General features: G+C 36.4%; 1 protein-coding gene across 1 annotated transcript in view; it reads right to left on the reverse strand.

Moving 5' to 3' along the window:
• Spag1 (Spag1 axonemal dynein assembly factor) overlaps positions 1-19,859 on the reverse strand; it is a 213,942-nt gene that overhangs the window by 69,052 nt on the left and 125,031 nt on the right. The window contains exons 6-8 of the mRNA XM_090385194.1: positions 17,206-17,264; positions 8,858-8,957; positions 5,309-5,386 (exon numbers count right to left, since the gene is read on the reverse strand). Of these exons, the coding sequence (XP_090241320.1) occupies positions 5,309-5,386; positions 8,858-8,957; positions 17,206-17,264 (237 nt within the window). The remainder of the gene's footprint in view (positions 1-5,308; positions 5,387-8,857; positions 8,958-17,205; positions 17,265-19,859) is intronic.

Below are 19,859 nucleotides of genomic sequence, written 5' to 3' on the forward strand. Positions count from 1 at the left end.
CTCTCAATTTTAATCTCCCAATGCTTATGTCACACCAAACTGACTCAACACTGCACTGTCTAGCGATGTCGACTGGCTTCACTTCCTTGGTTTTTATGTGTTTCTTAACTAATAGCATAACCCCTCCCCCCTTCCTATCCTGTCTATCCTTTCTGTAGACGTTGTACTCCCCAAATTCCAGTTCTGCATCCATTATATCTGTGTGACACCACGTCTCTGATATCCCAACAATATCTGCCTTTGATGTTTTGAGCAATACCTCAAATTCATCAAATTTATTTACTAAACTCCTAGCATTGGTGTACACGCAAGTATACATGCACCTATTTCTATTCTTAGCTACCCTAACACAACCCATGTGTTTACTTGTACTGCAATGGCTCCCAGCAGTCTCTGAAATATCATGCATCTTGTTTTTCAGGCTTCTGCTCATTCTAATAGAAGCAGTGCAAGAATCTCTTTCACCTCTGCCAGTGGTGAATAAAGGTGATTATTCTGAGCAAGAGGAAGAATCTCATCAGCATTGAGCATGCTCAAACCATTCAAGACTTTATACACCTCTATCAGATCACCTCGCCGGTACCTAGTCTTCAGACACTGTAATTTGCAAAGAGCAACCCTTTGTTCCATTCACTAATCTTGTTGCCCTTCTCTGTACTCTTTCCAGCAGGTCTACATCCTTCTTGAAATGAGGCCTCCAGACCTGTATACAGTACTCAAGGTGTAGCCTGACCATTGCCTTATACAAGGGAATAATCACCTCCTTATCCCTGCTAGAAAAATTCCTGTATATCATTGACAAGACACAATGAGCTACTCTTGCTGCCTGTCTGCACTGCTCAGAGAACTTCATATCTGCCTGCACAATTACCCCCAGATCCTTTTCATTCTCTACCTTTGTCAGTGTAGTACCACAGAGTTTATACATTGCTCTGTTGTTGCTAGCATTCGCATTAGCATTATGCTAATGCTAATGCTAGCAACGACAGAGCAATGTATAAACTTATAAAATAACAGTTAAAAAAACAATCACCTGTCCTTCCCCTCCAGTAATTTGTCCAGTTTTTCCTTGAATTTATTCAAACTATCCACTTTGACAACAATAGATGGAAGTCTTTTCCAACAATGAACCACATGCTGACTGCAGAACTGGCAGGGTTTCTTGCTTATTTTCAGGCTTAATCAATTTGTTGCCTTGACCTTTTTTGGAACATTGGGCTGAAAGGTTTGAATTTTATGCTAAAATTGGACTAGCATTACTGTTTACATTTTGTGATTTCTAAATTAAAATTTTGCCTAACCAACTGCTTTTTTCTCAATTCGAATGTTATTCCTCATCATTGGTTTAGTCTAAAAATTGTTGGTGAATGAAGAAGTGAAGCAAACCAATTTTATTTGAAGAAACCTAAACAATCACAACAGTATTGTGATATTTGCTCTTCAATACACGTGCATTTGGCAGTCTGCACAGTGTATGCTACAAGTGTCGGTTATCCTTATTATTATTTATTTGATTTTTTGTTCTTCAAATATTGTTTTATGCTTTTTTTGCAGAAGTACACTGATGATGTTTTTAGCCTAAACTGAGAAGAGTAAACTGAGAAAAAAAAACAGTTCATTAGGCAAAATTTTAATTTACCAATAATATGGCCCGATTTTAACACCAAATTCAAAATATTCATCCCAAATATGACAGAAACATATAGATGAAAAATAGCCTAAACCTAAAAATAAGATAGACAGACTCAGTTACATGGTACTGAACTCCAGTGCCATGTGACTGAAACATTGCATAATGAATCCTCTGCTGAAAATAGGCATTCCACATATCTTTACAGTTCTTGCTAATAACCATATCCAATGTAAAAAATTAGATAATAAAAACACTGGGGGCTCTGCTCCTGCTTGCTTTTCTCGCCAGCCTCTGTGCATGCTTTTCTACATAATAAGTAGAGGTATGATGGAGAAAGTCATATCTTTTCGAGGTAAAAAGACATACCTGTTGAAACGCACCGATCGATATTATTATTATCATCTTTATTTTCTCCTAAGAGACATTCGCTTAGGGCTATTGACCATGGGGTGCACATACAGATATACAAATATAATTATTCACATATAATTTATACACATCATTGTCTTATTATATTATAGATATTATACATTCCAAACATAATTTGTAATTTTACAAGAAATTAAAGATCATTTAAGAATGTTCACATCTACACAAATATTTACAGCGAGATAACAAAACATAAGACATATAACAATAACATAACAGGAGTGCCAATGCAAAACTAAAACAGTATGATGAGTTTGATTTTGGCATTCAGTTTGTCTTCCCAATTTTCGTTCACTCTTCATTTCCTTCATTCTGTTTCCATCTGTGGGCTTTACTTGCTCGCAGCATTTATGAGTGGAGAAAAACATTCTGAAACACTTTTGTCCTGTACATCTCTGTGCAAACTAATATCTAATCAGGAAATTACCTATGTAATTATTTACCTGTGCATTTGTAGTGTGCGGCATTCTCAAGGTCGAATAAATATCACTATGTAATTATTTACCTGCATATACACAGGTCACTTAGGAAAAGGCCTGGTAAAAATTCAGATTTTGGGTACCACTCCACACTTTGACCGAAAGTTAGGAAGAAGGCAGTGATTGGCAGGTGCCACTCACTGTTTAGCTCCGTCCCCTTTTCATTTTCCAATTTTAAAACAGTGGGATGGGGGGATAAACACCATACCTATAAGCACCCCCCTCCTCAATGGCACAAAACAATCAGAAACAAAACGCATTTACAATAATCACCCAATCACAGAACTCTACTGTACAATCACTCTGTTCTACGACCGGAGACAAGTGGTACCCAATTAACAGAATTTAGCCAAAGGTCTTTTGCTTCGCGTTCTATAATGCATGAGGTATATCACTGCATCCGAAAGAGCAGGGCTAAAATATTTAACTGAAATATTTACAAACTATACAAATATTTGGAATATCTGGGAAGCAGTAACCCCAGAGTAACGTATCAACTCTGTGGTACTACACTGACAGTGGTAGAGAATGAAAAGGAGCTGGGGTAATTGTGCAGGCAGATATGAAGTTTTCTGAGCAGTGCAGACAGTCTGCAAGAGGAGCTCATGGTGTCTTGTCAATGATATACAGGAATTTTTCTAGCAGGGATAAGGAGGTGATTATCCCCTAGTATAAGGCAATGGTCAGGCCACACCTTGAGTACTGTACACAGGTCTGGAGGCCTCATTTTAAGAAGGATGTAGAGCTGTTGGAACAAGTACAGAGAAGGGTAACAAGATTAGTGAATGGAACAAAATGTTGCTCTTAGGAAGAAAGGCTTAAGTTTTGCAAATTACAGTGTCTGGTAACTAGGCACCTGCAAGGTGATCTAATCGAGGTGTATAAAGCCTTGAATGGTTTGAGCATGCTCAATGCTGATGGGATTCTTCCTCTTGTTCAGAATAATCGCTTGAGAGGGCATAAATTCAAATTGAGGAAGGACAGTTGTAGGATAGATGTCTGGAGACTAGGCACCTGCAAGGTGATCTGATCGAGGTGTATAAAGCCTTGAATCGTTTGAGCATGCTCAATGCTGATGGGATTCTTCCTCTTGCTCAGAATAATCACCTGATTTTTTTTTTTTTTTTTGATTTGGTAGTTGTTGGCGCATCGACTTCTGTGGCCATATTGCACCTCCCAAGGTTTTTGCAGTACTTTGATCCAAGCCCGAGGCGGGAATCGAACCCGCGACCTTTGGGTTGCCGGGCAGGTACTTTACCCACTCGGCTAGCCCGGTCGGCTAATAATCACCTGAGAGTGATTATTCTGACAAACAAACTTCCAACAGTTGTTGTAGAAGTTGACAGCTTAAACAGATTCAAGCAAAACTAGACAAACATCTGGAGCAAGTGGATGGGTGGGTGAAATAAGGGAGGGTTTTTTTTTTTTTTTTTGGCTGATGCTATATAAGCTTGCTTTCTTGCACATGTGCCTTTGCTAATGCTAATGATATAATTTAAAATATTTACAAAATACTAAACTATTTACAAATATTTAAAATATTTACAAATAATTTAAAATATTTACAAAATACTAAATTATTTACAAATATGTAATATTCATTAATATGCAAAAAACGTTACAATAGAACATCAAATGTTAGACAGTGAAGCACGTGCACGAGGATGGTGAACTTTATGGAGGCAGTTGTCAATAATTAATTAGCATTAGCATTAGTAGAGGCATTTGATGCAAGAAGCAAGCTTATGCAGCATCAGCAAAAAAAAAATAATAATAAATAAATAAAAAATAACCACTTCCACTTCACCCCTCTGTTCGTTCGAAATACCTGTCCAGCTGAGCCTTAAACTTATTTAGGCTATCAACTTCCACGACAAGGGATGGAAGTCTGTTCCACCAACCAACCACCCGCTGGCTAAAGGCAAATTTCCGCACGTCTATTCTACATCTGTCTTTCCTCAATTTGAATTTATGCCCTCTCAGGTGATTATTCTGAGAAAGAGGAAGAATCCCATCAGCATTGAGCATGCCAAAACCATTCAAGGCTTTATACACCTCTATCAGATCACCTTGCTGGTGCCTAGTCTCCAGACACTGTAATTTGCAAAACTTAAGCCTTTCTTCGTAAGAGCACCCCTTTGTTCCATTCACTAATCTTGTTGCCCTTCTCTGTACTCGTTCCAGCAGCTCTACATCCTTTTTGAAATGAGGCCTCCAGGCCAGTATACAGTACTCTAGGTGTGGCCTGACCACTGCCTTATACAAGGGAATAATCACCTCCTTATCCCTGCTAGAAAAATTCCTATATATCATTGACAATACACCATGAGCTACTCTTGCAGCCTTCTTCACTGCTCAGAGAACTTCATATCTGCCTGCACAACCACCCCCAGGTCCCTTTCATTCTCTACCACTGTCAGTGTAGTACCACAGAGTTGATAATTGCATTTGTAGTGATGTAATTGCCTTACCCTCTTCTCCCACTGGCTCAAATAAATATCATTAGGAGGAAAATTTTTTTAATGTACAGAAAGAAAACATTTAAAGCAAATGAAAAGAGTATACTTAGTCTTTATAAACCTCAAAAGCAAGACTATTTAATTTTTAAGTTTTACATTTTTTTTTTCCCAATACTTTACTAACAAGTGGATCACATTTGTATTTGTATGATATATCTTCAAAAAGAAAAAAAATTATAATAAATAGAAATTATGTGACTAGTATCAAGTAGTATTCTATATCTCTCAAACAGTAAATATTTTCTTACCTTTTACATTGCATGGCTCAAGAAGAAGAACCTGATTACAGTCTAGCAGAGCATCTTCATATTGCTTTAGCTTGATATCTGAATGTAATACATCAAATCCAAAAATATTATAAAAAGAAGGATTTTTTTATTATGAATATTTTAAAGTAAATTACAATTGCAAGGTAAGATTTGGCTTACTGCAGACAGAAAAGTGCCATGATATATGCATGTTAAGTGGCTGCCAAATGTGTATGTGGAAGTTACGCATTTACCAATGGATACAGCCTCGTGACCCCCATGCTATTTCCACAAGCATGTTTAGTAATTGTCCAGCAAACATAGTGTAGCATCTCAGTTCACAGCAAGGCAAATAAGCAACTTACATCAAAATCTCTAGCTTTGATTTCAGCCTAGGTGTACAATAATGGCAAACAGATTATTAATAAACCCAACATCAATGTGTTGGACTTAATAATGGGCATTCTTCAGAGTAATGAGGTGTGGCTACAGCACTGCAAGTGAAGTTTCTCAGAAGGGATCAGTGCCGGATTGTCCCCATCCCCCACTGCGTCTAATCTTCCTTAATGCCACCGATGAGGAAGTACAAAGGAAGCTGGTGGACAGGCAACCAGAACCAGGCTATTTTGCTTCAAAAGAATGTGGACCAATTACAAATATAGCAAATAAGATTTAATGCTTCTAAATGAAGTCTTGCACTAGGAGAACAGTAAACCTACAAAAAAAAAAGCACATGTGTACCCTGTACACACGAAAGATGTTTTATGTGAAAACATCTTTGACCAAAATGTGAAAGGAAATGATGCAAATTACTTCACTAATCCTACTATTTATCCTGAGGGTGATGGCCAATTTATGGATGATAATGCCACAGCAGCAATGAAGTTCAATTTCTTACTCCAACTTGGGAGTAAGAAGTCCAACACTAGAAGAGTTGTTAGTAGTAATAACAGTTAATGACTACTATTACTACTAACTCTTCCAGCGACAATAATTAAAATATTAACTATTATTATTACTAACTACTGTTAACAATCCAGCAAATACCCCTCCTATTTGCTGTTATTTAATGTTAGTAATTACTATTAAAATTCACCAGTAATAGTTAGTGGTTAACTATTAACCAGTTAATGTTAGTAGTTATTACTACTAATATTATACTCCTAGTTAACTACAAACTTCATGTTAATAGATAATTTTAGTATTAAAAACCATACACTATACATTACTAGTTTTAGGACTATAACAACTAACCGTATACTACTATATACTCGTATTCATAGTTAACTATATACTACTATATACTATAACTACTAATCATATACTACTATATAATATATGGTTAGTAGTTATATATTATATAATATAGGTGTAGATACACCATAATTTACCCATAAATTAAACTAGGTACATTCGAATAAGTAATGCTTCTTTACTAGAGAAGCATTACTTATTCGAAGTAGTGCAATACTTGGTATCTCGTTGTGAAAGTAGCAACAATATGAGATACAATTAAAAATATGCCTTCACACTATGTACGTAGTTTAATTTATGGGTAAATTATGGTGTATCTATGCTGATATTATATAGTTAATTTAAATACATATCATATTATGCCTCGTGCATTGAATCTTCAAATATTGTAGTTACTATACTGTATAACTACTAACCATATACTATATACTAAAGGTGTGCACGGACCTGGGCCAGATAACACGAACAATGTTCGGGCTCTAGAGGGTACAGAAAATCAAAATGAATTGTTATTTCAAACATTTTGGGCTATATCTTACATATATTTTTTTAAAATATTTTTTTATGTATTTAAGTTTTTTATTTTTTTATAATACACATTTTTTCTGAAAAAATTGAATTCTGAATTCACTTTTAATTGACCAATGTCTCCAAAATTCACTGAAATTTGTACTCTTTCATGGAAATAACCAACCAGCAGTGCAAGCACCAAAAGAAATTTTAGTGCAGCTGGATTAGCAGTGCAAGAGTGTCAAAAGTAACAGTGTTGACTATTTTATTTCTGCACAACACTTTGCAATAAAAAGCGTGTGAAGAGGTGGCTGGTAGGGGATGGATATCAATATTCATTTTGGAATTATTTAAATATGTTTAATTGAAAATTAATTACATTTTCTTTTTTTATAAATAATATTGATAATTATTATTGTTATATAATTATTAATATTGTATCTTGAATCTGAAAGTTTATTTCTTTATTATTATGAAACTTCAGAAAATAATGCTAGTGATTTTATTTATATAAAAATTTTCAGTCAGGCTGGGATAAAAAGTAGTTTGGGTATGTGTGAATTTGAAAAACAAAAAAATGAATTTGAAAAACAAATTTGAGTTCGGATCGAGCCATCTTGACTTCAGGCCAGGCCGGGTTAAATGGGGAAAGCTTTTATTCTTGCATAATATTACTATCTGCTACTTACTCTACCGAATCAAATTTTAGTGACTGAGTTAGCATCATTAGCGTCATTTCCGTCTCTTAATATGAACAATGTAACATTTTATTTTCATGCCTACTTACTCTACTGAATCAACATTAGTGACTGAGTTAGCATCGTTCATACCAAGAGATGGAAGTAATGTCATGTGCGTCATTTCTATAAGAAAATTTTGTTACCAATTAGTTTTGCTTCAGTCGGAAAATATAGTAGGTGCCACCAAAGATGCTTTCATATCGAAAATTTATGGACTATGGGAGGATGGGGAGGGTTAAAGGTATCAGCACAAAAAGAACTTAGGAATTACAATATAATGAACCTTGGGAATTACAATATAATAAAATAAAAATTTATCATGCAGTGAAAACAGGCAGTCTGGAAGGACCACATTATCCTATCAATGACTTATTGGATGTTTTGCAAGTAAGAAGCAGGATGTCCCTAGAAAGCAATTGTGAGACTGCACTTGGAATATTGTATCAAGGTCCAGTGGCCACACTTAAAAAAAGACATAGCCCTTCTAGAGGAGTTTCAAAGAAGGGTGACGACTAGTAAGGAACACTAATTACTGTCCTTATGAGAAATGGCTTAGGTGTGGACCACAAAGCTCGTTAACTTAAATACCACGAGGTGGTGGGGGATTTCCAACTGGGGTGTAAATGGCATGAGTAGAATAAGGGAATTATATTTCATTATTGGAAAAGATAAAAATCAAGGAATTAGGGATATAATATAAAATCTTAGAGAGCAACAGAAGGTTGGATCTCATGAAGTTTACCTATTCCACTGCAATAGCAAGTTTGGTACAGATGGAATAGAATGGTCACTCTTTCACAAAAAAAAAAAAAAAAAAGTATGAGTTACAGGGATTTTTTTTTTGAAAGATGCCAGAAAAACAATGTGCTTCCTTGTATAATTTGGCTATTCTAATAATAATTCTAAAGTATGTGGGAGGAATGAGGCAGACTGACCTCTTTAGCATGCAGTTTCCTATAGGAACAGTTGGCATTTTTCTTAAAAATAATCTAAAACTTGAGCTAAACATATTTTAATAAAAAATTTTGACTTTGCAGTCACTTACTTGCCTGAGCCCTGTTGTTATAAGCTGCAGCAGTGGCTACTGCTCTGATACTAGAAGTATAAAACATGACTGCTTCACTAAAATCACCAGCTGTATAAGCCTAAAAATATGACAAAAATTGAGCAACAAATATAGAACAAAATTATATTCCAAAATAAGTTTACAAAATTGCATATACTAATAGTAATAACTCTACTTATTAATCATGCATACATTAAATCATCAAAGTCTGCACTAATGCAAGACTACACACTGAAGTATTAATAGTGTCAAATGACAAAAGAAAGCAGGCTTATACAGCATCAGCCAAAAAAAAAAAAAAAAAAAAAATGGCAATGGCACTTCCCATATTCCTTGAATTATTTATTCAAAATAACCATTTCCAGATGGAAGTTTGTTCCAACAATCAACTACCCACTGGCTGAAGGCAAATTCCCACACATCTATCCTGCAACCATCCTTCCTCAATTTGAATTTATGCCTCCCCTTATGTACGTAGTATGCACAAAAGGCACGATGCCAATTAGCATTGAGATTACTCAATCCATTCAAAACCTTAAACACTTCAACCAGATCTCCTTGCAGGTGCCTATCTCTAGATGCTGCAATTTGCAGAACTGAAGCCTTTCCTGGTAAGAGAATCCTACAGCACCCAACATAGCTATTTTGCATATATATTTTATGCAATACACACATATATATGCACATGCATGACAATAAAACATACTCAGATTTTAAAACCTCTTAAAACAAATCTTAATTATTATAATTGTGCCAAAAATGCAATTTTTTTAAAAACAGAGCAAAGCTTCATATAAAAATTACTGAGTAATTTATAAAAAAATACTCAATAATTTTGGGTAATTAATTTTAATTATTGAAATTAATTATGCCCTTACCCAATATAAAAAAATATTGGGTAAGGGCATATTGAAATAAATGTATATTAAAATGTTAATGGATGATATGCTAAACTTACCAGAAAAAATTAAAGTCAACCTCACTGGCAGTCTCTGAGGTAAATTTGTTGATAATTCTATTTACCTAATACTCCTATATTTAAAAATATGCTGATCCTGATGAATCAAAAAGCCCAAAGCAAAAAAAAAAACAAAAATAGGAAGCAATGGAAATAAACATAAAGCCATTTATAAACCAAGCATAACACAACATAAAATTACAATTTAAAAAAAAAATTACAAAAATTCATAAGTTAAAATTAAAAGTTAAGCTATTTTAAATTTTCAATCTTTACAACTTAAAACATTTTATAACTGTTAATTAAAAGTAAAATGTCATTAAGAATTAAAATTTTAAAATATTAAAGTAAAAATTAAATTTAAATTAAACAAAAATAAAAATGTGACAGCTTTCTTATGGACTTCTTTTGACTTGTTATGATTTATCCAAGCATGTAGTAGCAGCATGGACAAATCAAAAGAAAGCACTACTACTGCATTTTCTTCATTATTAACATTTCCTGGTTTATCAATAGGGATAGCCGTGAATGTGTCTGGCTCTCATTAAGACTTATGAAAAGTAAACACTTTTTATGATGTTTAGGCGCCTCCATAGCCAGGTGGGAAGGAGCAGCAGTGCATAGCACACGCTTCTTGATTAGACCGGGATTCGAGCCCGTTACCACCAAATACGGAGGATGCGGAAAGGTGTCAGGGAATGACCACCACATATCCCAGAGCAATATGGCCTTAGTTGCTAATGCTCCTAAAAACCAAATAACAAACAACAAACTTTTTATGAAAAAAAAAAAAAAAAGTAAACACTAAACCACGTTACAAATACAGCAAATTCCTGCTGTCTTTTTTAAGGCTAAACTGGATAAGCTGATAAGGTGCGATTCTGCTTCTATGCTCTAAGCCATCCTAAAAATAGATTAAAAAAATAAACTGAAATAAAATAAGGAAGACAAAACAAAGCAATACTCACGTGCTGCAGCAGCAGCACAAATACATGACCCAGTGCCTAAGGAGACACCCACCAAAAAATGAGCACCACTTTTTCTAATTGAAAAAAAAAAATTATTCATTGAATTAAATAAATATTGTGGCAGAACACATAATACCATTAAGTATTCCACAGTGAGTGATGACAAATATTTACATTTAATTAAAAACATTTCCTGGAGGTCCCATCTGACAGGCTCCCACCACAGCTAGTGTGTCATGCACCTGTAAATATATCTGTCCTTGATTCATTGTCAACAAATCCTTCAAAATCACACAAAAAACTGCAGTGTCTGTTTTACGATAGTTCTTAATTCAAATTTTTACCTTCCCTTTTGGGTTCAATGCATTCTGCATCTTAAACGAGAAGAAAATATTTAGTATATAAATATTTTAAAATATGTCTTCCCGAAATAGATTCACATAACTTTTGCTATCTTCAAGTTAAATGCTCTGTGATTGATAATGCAATCACTTTTTTTTTCTCTCTTTTATATGGCACCCTGCAGCTTAGGGTCTAACAACACCTTCCCCATCTTGCCAACTGGGCTCAGGCACCCTCTTGCATATTTTGCATAATGAATAATTGATTGATTGATTGATTTAGAGATTTCTTAGGCGCATCAGCAACTATAGCCATAGTGTGCCAATAATGAATAATTTGGCCTTGCCTTGAAGAAGTGATTTTGTTGAGTTCCCATTTCATTCTATTTTTATTCATTTACAAAAAAAAGGCATGCACATTCTTTGGTGCATGTGGACATGTTGTGTCTTCTTGGGCTAGGGGTTGTGAGAACTGCACCTTACAAGTTTAGCCATAAAGAGACAACAGAAATTTGCTATATTTGTAATATAGTTTAGAGTTTCCTTTTTTCATAAGTCTTAGTACCATTACCGAATCAGTCCCTATAGTAAAATATAGTGCTTTCTCGAAACAATCAAATGATTTCCTGATGACTGTCTAAATGACATGCCTTTCTAGATATAGCCAATTAAATTTCTATGTGACAGATCTAGGAGATGACCTGAACCTCTCTGTACACAAATAGTTTGGGCAACACTTTCCTCCAACGTTAATTTTCTCTTTGTCCTGTTGAAACTTAACCTGTGTGTGAGAGATTTGATTTTTGTTAGATTATTATTATTACTGACCAAGCTTCCCCCAATCTTTACAGGCTGGAATTCACTGAAAAGTCTAATAGTATAAACTACTAATGGCTGAATCAAAGTCACCAAAGACAGGTCATGTGTATTTAGACATGTTTCAGCTATTTGTGGCATCATAATTAGAGAACTGCCAACCTACCCTCATATTTCAGCGATGGAGCTCTTTATCACTGGTCTCATAATGTCCACTACCTCCTTAATGCATGAGCACCAGATTGCTGGAAGGGTAGAGATGTAATGGGTGCAGAGAGGAGCTGCTCTTCCCTGCACCCATTTCAAAAAATCTACATCCTACCTAAAATGAGACTTCTTTTTTAATTAGATCAAAAGTGGCCCTTTACTCAAAAATGGTTGCCCTACAATAATAGCCCCAACACTTGATGGAATTGCAATATCTGCCCCTCCTACCCATGCAGATTTGGGAATAGTATTTGACCCAAAACTTCAGTTTCATGCTCATGTAGACAAGCTCATGTCCAGAGCAGCCTCTCTTCAATGGGCAGCTAAACAAAAATTAATCTATGTTAATGAGCCATATTATTATTATTAGTCCTATGATGCAAGAAAGCCTAAGGCTTGTGCTGCACCAGCCAAAAAAAAATTTGAGTAACCCAAAGAGAAAAAGAGACAGGGAGTGTCAAAAGTAGACGGGAATCACTAAGAAAGAGAAGAATGATGATATCCAGCTCAGGACCTGGGTGTGCCAAGCCCATACTCACCAAATGTGAGCCCCCTGGGGTCAATAATTAAGAATTTCATCAGAACAGTAATTTATTGTCCACTCCTCTATGAAGTTGAATTTGAAAGTGTCTGCAATTCTGCCCAGACACGATAGGAGGGAGTATATGATGAGAGCCCTGTCGATCAATTCGGCCCTGGAAGGATTGTGCAAGGCTCAAGGGGTAGAATTTTTTTCAGCCTGGTCTGTACTTGTTAACAGGAGAGACGGCTTCTACAGGGATGGGATACACTTAAATAGAAAGGGTGCAAGAATGTTTGCTGATGCTATCGAGGCAGTGTTAGATGGGTCGGAAAACTGCTAGATTGGGGGGGATACAAGGATTAATAGATTAACAGTAGCCACTGGCAGAGGTGAAAGTGATTCTTGCACTGCTTCTATTGGAATGAGCCGCAGCCTGGAAAATAAGATGCAGGATAGTTCAGAGACTGCTGGGAATCATTGGGGTACAAATAAACACATAGGTTGTGTTAGGGTAGCTAAGAAAAAGAACAGGTGCAAGTATACTTGCGTGTACACCAATGCTAGGAGTTTAGTAAATAAATTTGATGAATTTGAGGTATTGCTCAAAACATCAAAGGCAGATATTGTGGGGATTTCAGAGACGTGGTGTCACACAGATATAAGGAATGCAGAAGTGGAATTTGGGGAGTACAATGCCAACAGAAAGGATAGACAGGGTAGGAAGGGAGGAGAGGTTATGCTATTAGTTAAGAAATACATAAAATCCAAGGAAGTGAAGCCAGTTGACATTGCTGGACAGTGCAGTGTCGCGTCAGTTTGGTGTGACATAAGCATTGGGAGATCAAAATTGAGAGTAGGAGTGTGCTATAGGCCTAATGACTCTGATGAGTATAATAAGAAACTGTACGGGGAAATAGAGTGGGCCAGTAAATCAGAGAGTCTTATAATGGGGGATTTTAATTTCCCAGATATTGACTGGAATTTGGGGGCTGGTCACTCGCACACTAGCAAGGCTTTTGTGGATTTATTGGATGATTGTTTTCTACATCAGCATGTTCGGGAGGCAACTAGAGGGAGCAATACTCTTGATTTGATTATCAGTAGTGATTGGCGCCTCCGTAGCCAGGTAGGAAGGAGCAGCAGTGCATAGCACACGCTTCTTGATTAGACCGGGGTTCGAGCCCGTCATTACCAAATACAGAGGATGCGGAAAGGTCAGGGAATGACTACCGCATATTCCCGGAGCAATATGGCCTTAGATGCTAATGCTCCTAAAAAAAAAAAAAAAACAAACAAACAGTAGTGATTCTTCATGCATTAAGAATCTGCAGGTAAATGAACCACTAGGTGGCGGTGATCACAGTGTGCTGAAGTGGGATTTACTCAAAGAGGTAACTACCATTAGGGGTAAAGGGAAGGGTTATTGCTTTCGTAAAGGCGACTATGATGGACTGAGACAGTATTTAAATTCTATACAGTGGGATCAACTGATGATGTTACCAACAGCAAATTCAAAATGGGAAGCATTCAAAGAACTTATCTTGGAAGCTACTAGGCTTTACATACCAACTAAGAAATATTGTTCAAGGTTTAGGCCTAAGTGGATGTCAGATGAACTAATGAGACATATGACAGAGAAGAAAAATGCATGGGATACATACAAATTAACACGTGACACAGAAGCCTATGAGAGATACAAGTTGATCTGTAACCAAGTTACAAAGGAGGTTAGGCAGGCGAAGGCAGATTACGAGAAATCTTTGGCAAGGGATGCAAAGAAAAGCAGCAAAGAGTTCTTTACTTATGTAAACTCTAGAAGGAAGGGGATGAATCAGATTGGTCCACTTGATATCGATGGGTCAACTGTTGATGATCCTGCTCAGGTAGCTAACAAACTGAATGAATATTTTTCATCGACATTCACACATGAGGAGTTATTTAGCGAGGGGAATGCCAGAGGTGTATTCAACTCTGGCAGTAAGCTAAAGAATCTTGTAATAACTGAGAGTAAAGTGGAGGAGAAATTGTTGAAGATAAATACAAGAAAGGCACCTGGAGTGGATGGGATCTATCCAGTTATATTAAAGGAAGCAGCAAAGAAAGTAAGCAAACCCTTAGCCATAATTATGAGAGCTTCCTTGGACTTAGGGGAAGTACCCATGGACTGGAGATGTGCAAATGTAACCCCAATTCACAAAGGAGAATCAAAGGGTGACACAATTATACACCTGTTAGTTTAACTTCTGTTCCTGGAAAATTAATGGAGGCACTGGTTAAAGAAGCACTGCAGGATCATCTAGACAAGACTTCAGTCATAGCTCAGACACAGCATGGTTTTGTTAAGGGGAAGTCTTGCCTGACCAATTTGATTGGATACTATGATGCAGTCACAAAAGAACTGGATGCAGGGAATAACTTTGATATTATATACTTGGATCTTAGAAAGGCTCTTGATACTGTTGCACATGGAAGACTGCTGCACAAATTGGAGCAGTGTGGCATTGGAGGCAAATTGCTGCTATGGATAAAGGGGTGGTTGAGGGGGAGAAGACAGAGAGTAGTAATCAATGGACACTGCTCATCGAGGACTAATGTTATTAGTGGAGTCCCTCAGGGTTCAGTATTGGGTCCATTATTGTTTTCTGTATTTATAAATGATATTGATGATGGTATATCAAGCTTAATGTTCAAGTTTGCAGGCGATACGAAGGTTGGCAGGGTTGTCAAGGACACTACTGACACTATGCTACTGCAACAGGATCTGGAAAGGTTGAGCAGATGGGCTTCGAGGTGGCAAATGAAGTTTAACATAGACAAATGTAAAGTACTACATATGGGGAAACAGCAACCCCAGAGCAACGTATCATCTCTGTGGTACTACACTGACAGTGGTAGAGAATGAAAGGGACCTGGGGGTGGTTGTGCAGGCAGATATGAAGTTTTCTGAGCAGTGCAGAAAGGGGTTGCAAGAGTAGCTCATGGTGTATTGTCGATGATATATAGGAATGTTTCTAGCAGAGATAAGGAGGTGATTATTCACTTGTATAAGGCAATGGTCAGACCACACCTAGAGTACTGTATACAGGTCTGGAGGCCTCATTTCAAGAAGTATGTAGAGATGCTAGAACGAGAACAGAGAAGGGCAGCAAGATTAGTGAATGGAACAAAGGGGTGCTCTTATGAAGAAAGGCTTAAGTTTTGCAAATTACAGTGTCTGGAGACTAGGCACCGGCGAGGTGATCTGATAGAGGTGTATAAAGCCTTGAATGGTTTGAGCATGCTCAATGCTGATTGGGATTCTTCCTCTTGCTCAGAATAATCACCTGAGAGGGCATAAATTCAAACTGAGAAAAGACAGATGTAGGATAGACGTGAGGAAATTTGCCTTTAGCCAGCGGGTGGTTGGTTGGTGGAATAGACTTCCATCCCTTGTCGTGGAAGTTGATAGCCTAAATAAGTTTAAAGCTCGGCTGGACAGGTATTTCGAACGAACAGAGGGGTGAAGTGGAAGTGGTTATTTTTTATTTATTTTATTTATTTATTTTTTTGGCTGATGCTGCATAAGCTTGCTTTCTTGCATCAAATGCCTCTTCTAATGCTAATGCTAAAGTTTCTGTATCAGCAACTACTACAATGAAGAAGCCAATCCTTGCTGTAGAATTCTGGCTCCTTAAATGAGCTAACTGGAAAGCTTGTCTCCCATCACAGGACAGAACTACAGCCTTAGCTACTTCACTGGGGATGCAGCATATGCCTGATATCATTGAAATACAACAAGACCGCTTGCTCCCACACCAAATGCCACACCACCTCGACGCCAACTTGCATTAGTTTTGCAGCAATAAAACCTACAGGAAAGAAGTCTTAGCAGTTCAATCCCAAAAGCAAATAAGAACAAGTTAGTGCAGCCCTCCAAACCATCTGCCAAGCTCTCCTGTGCCACGACAAAATTCATTTGACAGAGAAGTGCCATTCACGTATATTATATATGTTGTAAATATAACTGAACGTGATGTAGCTTGTAAATATTGTTAATACTGCATAATGTGAGGAATCAAAATAACATGTTACATTTTTTAAATTTTTACATCGTTGTGTACATAACTAATTATTTATTGCGATGTGAGCCCCTGGCCTTTGGCCATGGTGGGACAATTTCAACTTCACTTACATCTATGTACATTGTATTCATTTAGTTGGAAATAAAGACTCTCTCTCTATCTCTCTCTCTCTCTCTCTCTCTCTCCCCTTTAAAAACTGATTGACACCTTGTTGGTAACATCATCAATTTTTAACTCCTGGCAGACATACCTAGGTTCTAGTCCACCTTTATGTCTTCCATTTCCTTGATAATGGAGTTGCTCATTAATCTATGGCCTGCACATTTCTCTGAAATTATCATTCATTGTTCAATTATTCTTCATCTTGGATTTCTTAAGAGTGAGTGAAATAAAATTATTGGAATAAATTTAAAAAAAAACACTTAAAAATCAGTGAGAAATAAGTGAACTTGCTTCATTTCCTTTTATTCTTTCTCTGTCTGCAATTATTGACTTTTCCACATCAGAAATTTCTGCATAAAAAAAAACAAAACAGAGAATTTGAGCACACTTTTTATCAACACAAATATATATTTTGCATTTAAAATTAAACAGCAGAAAGTCCACTGAAATCAAACTGTAGACTTCAAATATAACATTTCTCATTTTAAATTAGTTGACTTTCTCTAAGCAGTCCTAAAAAATACAATGTTTTTTTCACAAACAAGTTGTATGATGATTCACATCACAAAAAATTTAAATTTTTAGCTATTTTGCTCCTCAAAATTCATGTAGAACCTTTAAAATTAAAACCATATCTGTATCCAAATCAGCATGAACCTAATAAAATAGGAACAGTTTTCCAGAACCATACAAAGATTAATATCATTACAAAACTGTTAACCCATATTATTTTTCTAAATTTCTGAACAATGTATTTCTTACTTGTTAAAATTAAATTCCTTACTGCACGCACAATCAAGATTCAGTCAATTACGACAAAAGAATTAACAAGTAAATACATAGCCTTTGTTAGGGTAACGAAGAGTAAGAACAGGTGCATGTATACTTGCATTTTCACCAATGCAAGAAGTATAGTAAATAAATTTGATGAATTTGAAGTGCTAATCAAGACAAAATATGGGCATTGTTGGGATATCAGAGATGTGTATTTCAAACGAACGGAGGGGTGAAGTGGAAGTGGTTATTTTTTATTTATTTATTTTACTTTATTTTTTTTTTTTTGGCTGATGCTGCATAAGCTTGCTTTCTTGCATCAAATGCCTCTACTAATGCTAATGCTAATGTGATGTCACACATAAGGAATGCAGAATTTGACTTTGGGAAGTACAATGTGTATAGAAATGACAGACATTATAATAAGGGAGGAGGAGTTATGCTGTTAGTTAAGAAACAAAATCTAAAGCAGTGCATCCAGTTGACATGGGTAGTCAGTGCAATGTTGTCAGTTTGGTGTGGCATAAGCACTGGGAGGGCAAAAATGAGAATCGGAGAGTGTTATAGGCCTAATCACTCTGATGAGTACAACAAACAACGTACTGAGAAATACAGCAGGCCAGTAAATCAGAATGTCTTATAATAGAAGATTTCAACTTTCCAGATATTGACTGAAACTTTTGTAATGGTCACTTGCACACTAGCAAGAGTTTTGTGGATTTATTTAGCATTAGCATTTAGCATTAGTAGAGGCATACGATGCATGAAAGCAAGCTTATGCAGCATCAGCCAAAAAAATATATATATATTGGATGAATGTTTTTTACAGCAGCCTATTTGAGAGGCAACCAGAAGGAGTAATACTCTTGATCTGATTATCAGAAGTGATTATTCATGCACTAAGAATCTGCAGATAAAAGAACCACTAGGTGGCAATGACAACAGTGTATTGTTGTGGGATTTGCTTAAAGCTGTATCTACCATCAGGAGCTAATGGAAGGGTTTTTGCATTCATAAAAGTGACTATAGAGGTCTCAGACTGTTTTTAAATTCTATACAGTAAAACCAACTAATGATGTTACCAACAGCAAATTCTAAATGGGAAGCATTCAAGGAATTAACCATGGAAGCTACTACTCAGATTGGTCCACTTGACATCGACAGTTCGATTGTGCAGTCAGATATGAAGTTCTCTGAGAAGTGCTAGGACATCTCATGGGGTTTTGTCAATGATATACAGGAATTTTTCTAGTAGGGAATAGGAGGTGATTATCCCATTGAATAAGGCAATGGTCAGGCCACACCTTGTGTACTGCATACAGGTCTGGAACTTCATTTTAAGAAGGATATATAGCTGCTGAAATGAGTACAGAGAAGAACAACGAGACTGGTTTGAGGAACAATGGAGTGATCTTATTAAGAAATGCTTCACTTCTGCAAATTGCAGCATCTGAAGACTAAGCACTGCGAAGTTATTTGATTGAGGTTGTTTAAGGACTTGAATGGTTTGATCAAGCTCAATGCTTTTTTTTAATGAGAAATACAAACACGAGAGGTATTAGAACTTCTAGTACTTAGTACCTGCATGGGTTGAAGTTTTAGAAAATGAAAGAAGGTATTTAGCATTAATAGAGGCATACGATGTAAGAAAGCAAGCTTATACAGGGTGTTTCAAAAATGGTCAACAATTTAAAGGTGAAAAGTACAAACTAAAATAAGCAAAAAAGTCAGAGTGAACATCAGGCCGCAAATGAACTGTTTTCGAGATAGTGCACATTTTCTGTTAAGATCTACCACTGACTATGGGAGCACTAGTTTAGCAAAAAGCAGTGAATCCTTTGGTAAGGGTGGTTTTATTAAACATAAGGTAATACATTTTTAATTTTTGGTTTCAACACCACAGGATTTTACAGATGTTACACGTTAAGGGATGTTACAAAAGGTGTTCATGATGTCTTTGCATCCATATGCAGCTTTGTAGTCTTCTCTGCATTGAGTTGCGAATCCTCTCAAGCTTTTTACATGACCCCAGACACAAAAATCCATAGAATTCTAAGTCTGGTGTCTGGAAGGCCACATTACAGGCCCATCTCTACCCATCCACCGTTGATCATACCTTCTAGTTAGACACTGAGTCACAACTCGAGAAAAATGTGCCGGTGCACCATCAT

This window comes from Mastigoproctus giganteus, chromosome 11 (assembly GCF_048544385.1).
Source record: "Mastigoproctus giganteus isolate SK-2022 chromosome 11, ASM4854438v1, whole genome shotgun sequence".
Classification (NCBI taxonomy): Eukaryota; Metazoa; Arthropoda; class Arachnida; order Uropygi; family Thelyphonidae; genus Mastigoproctus; species Mastigoproctus giganteus.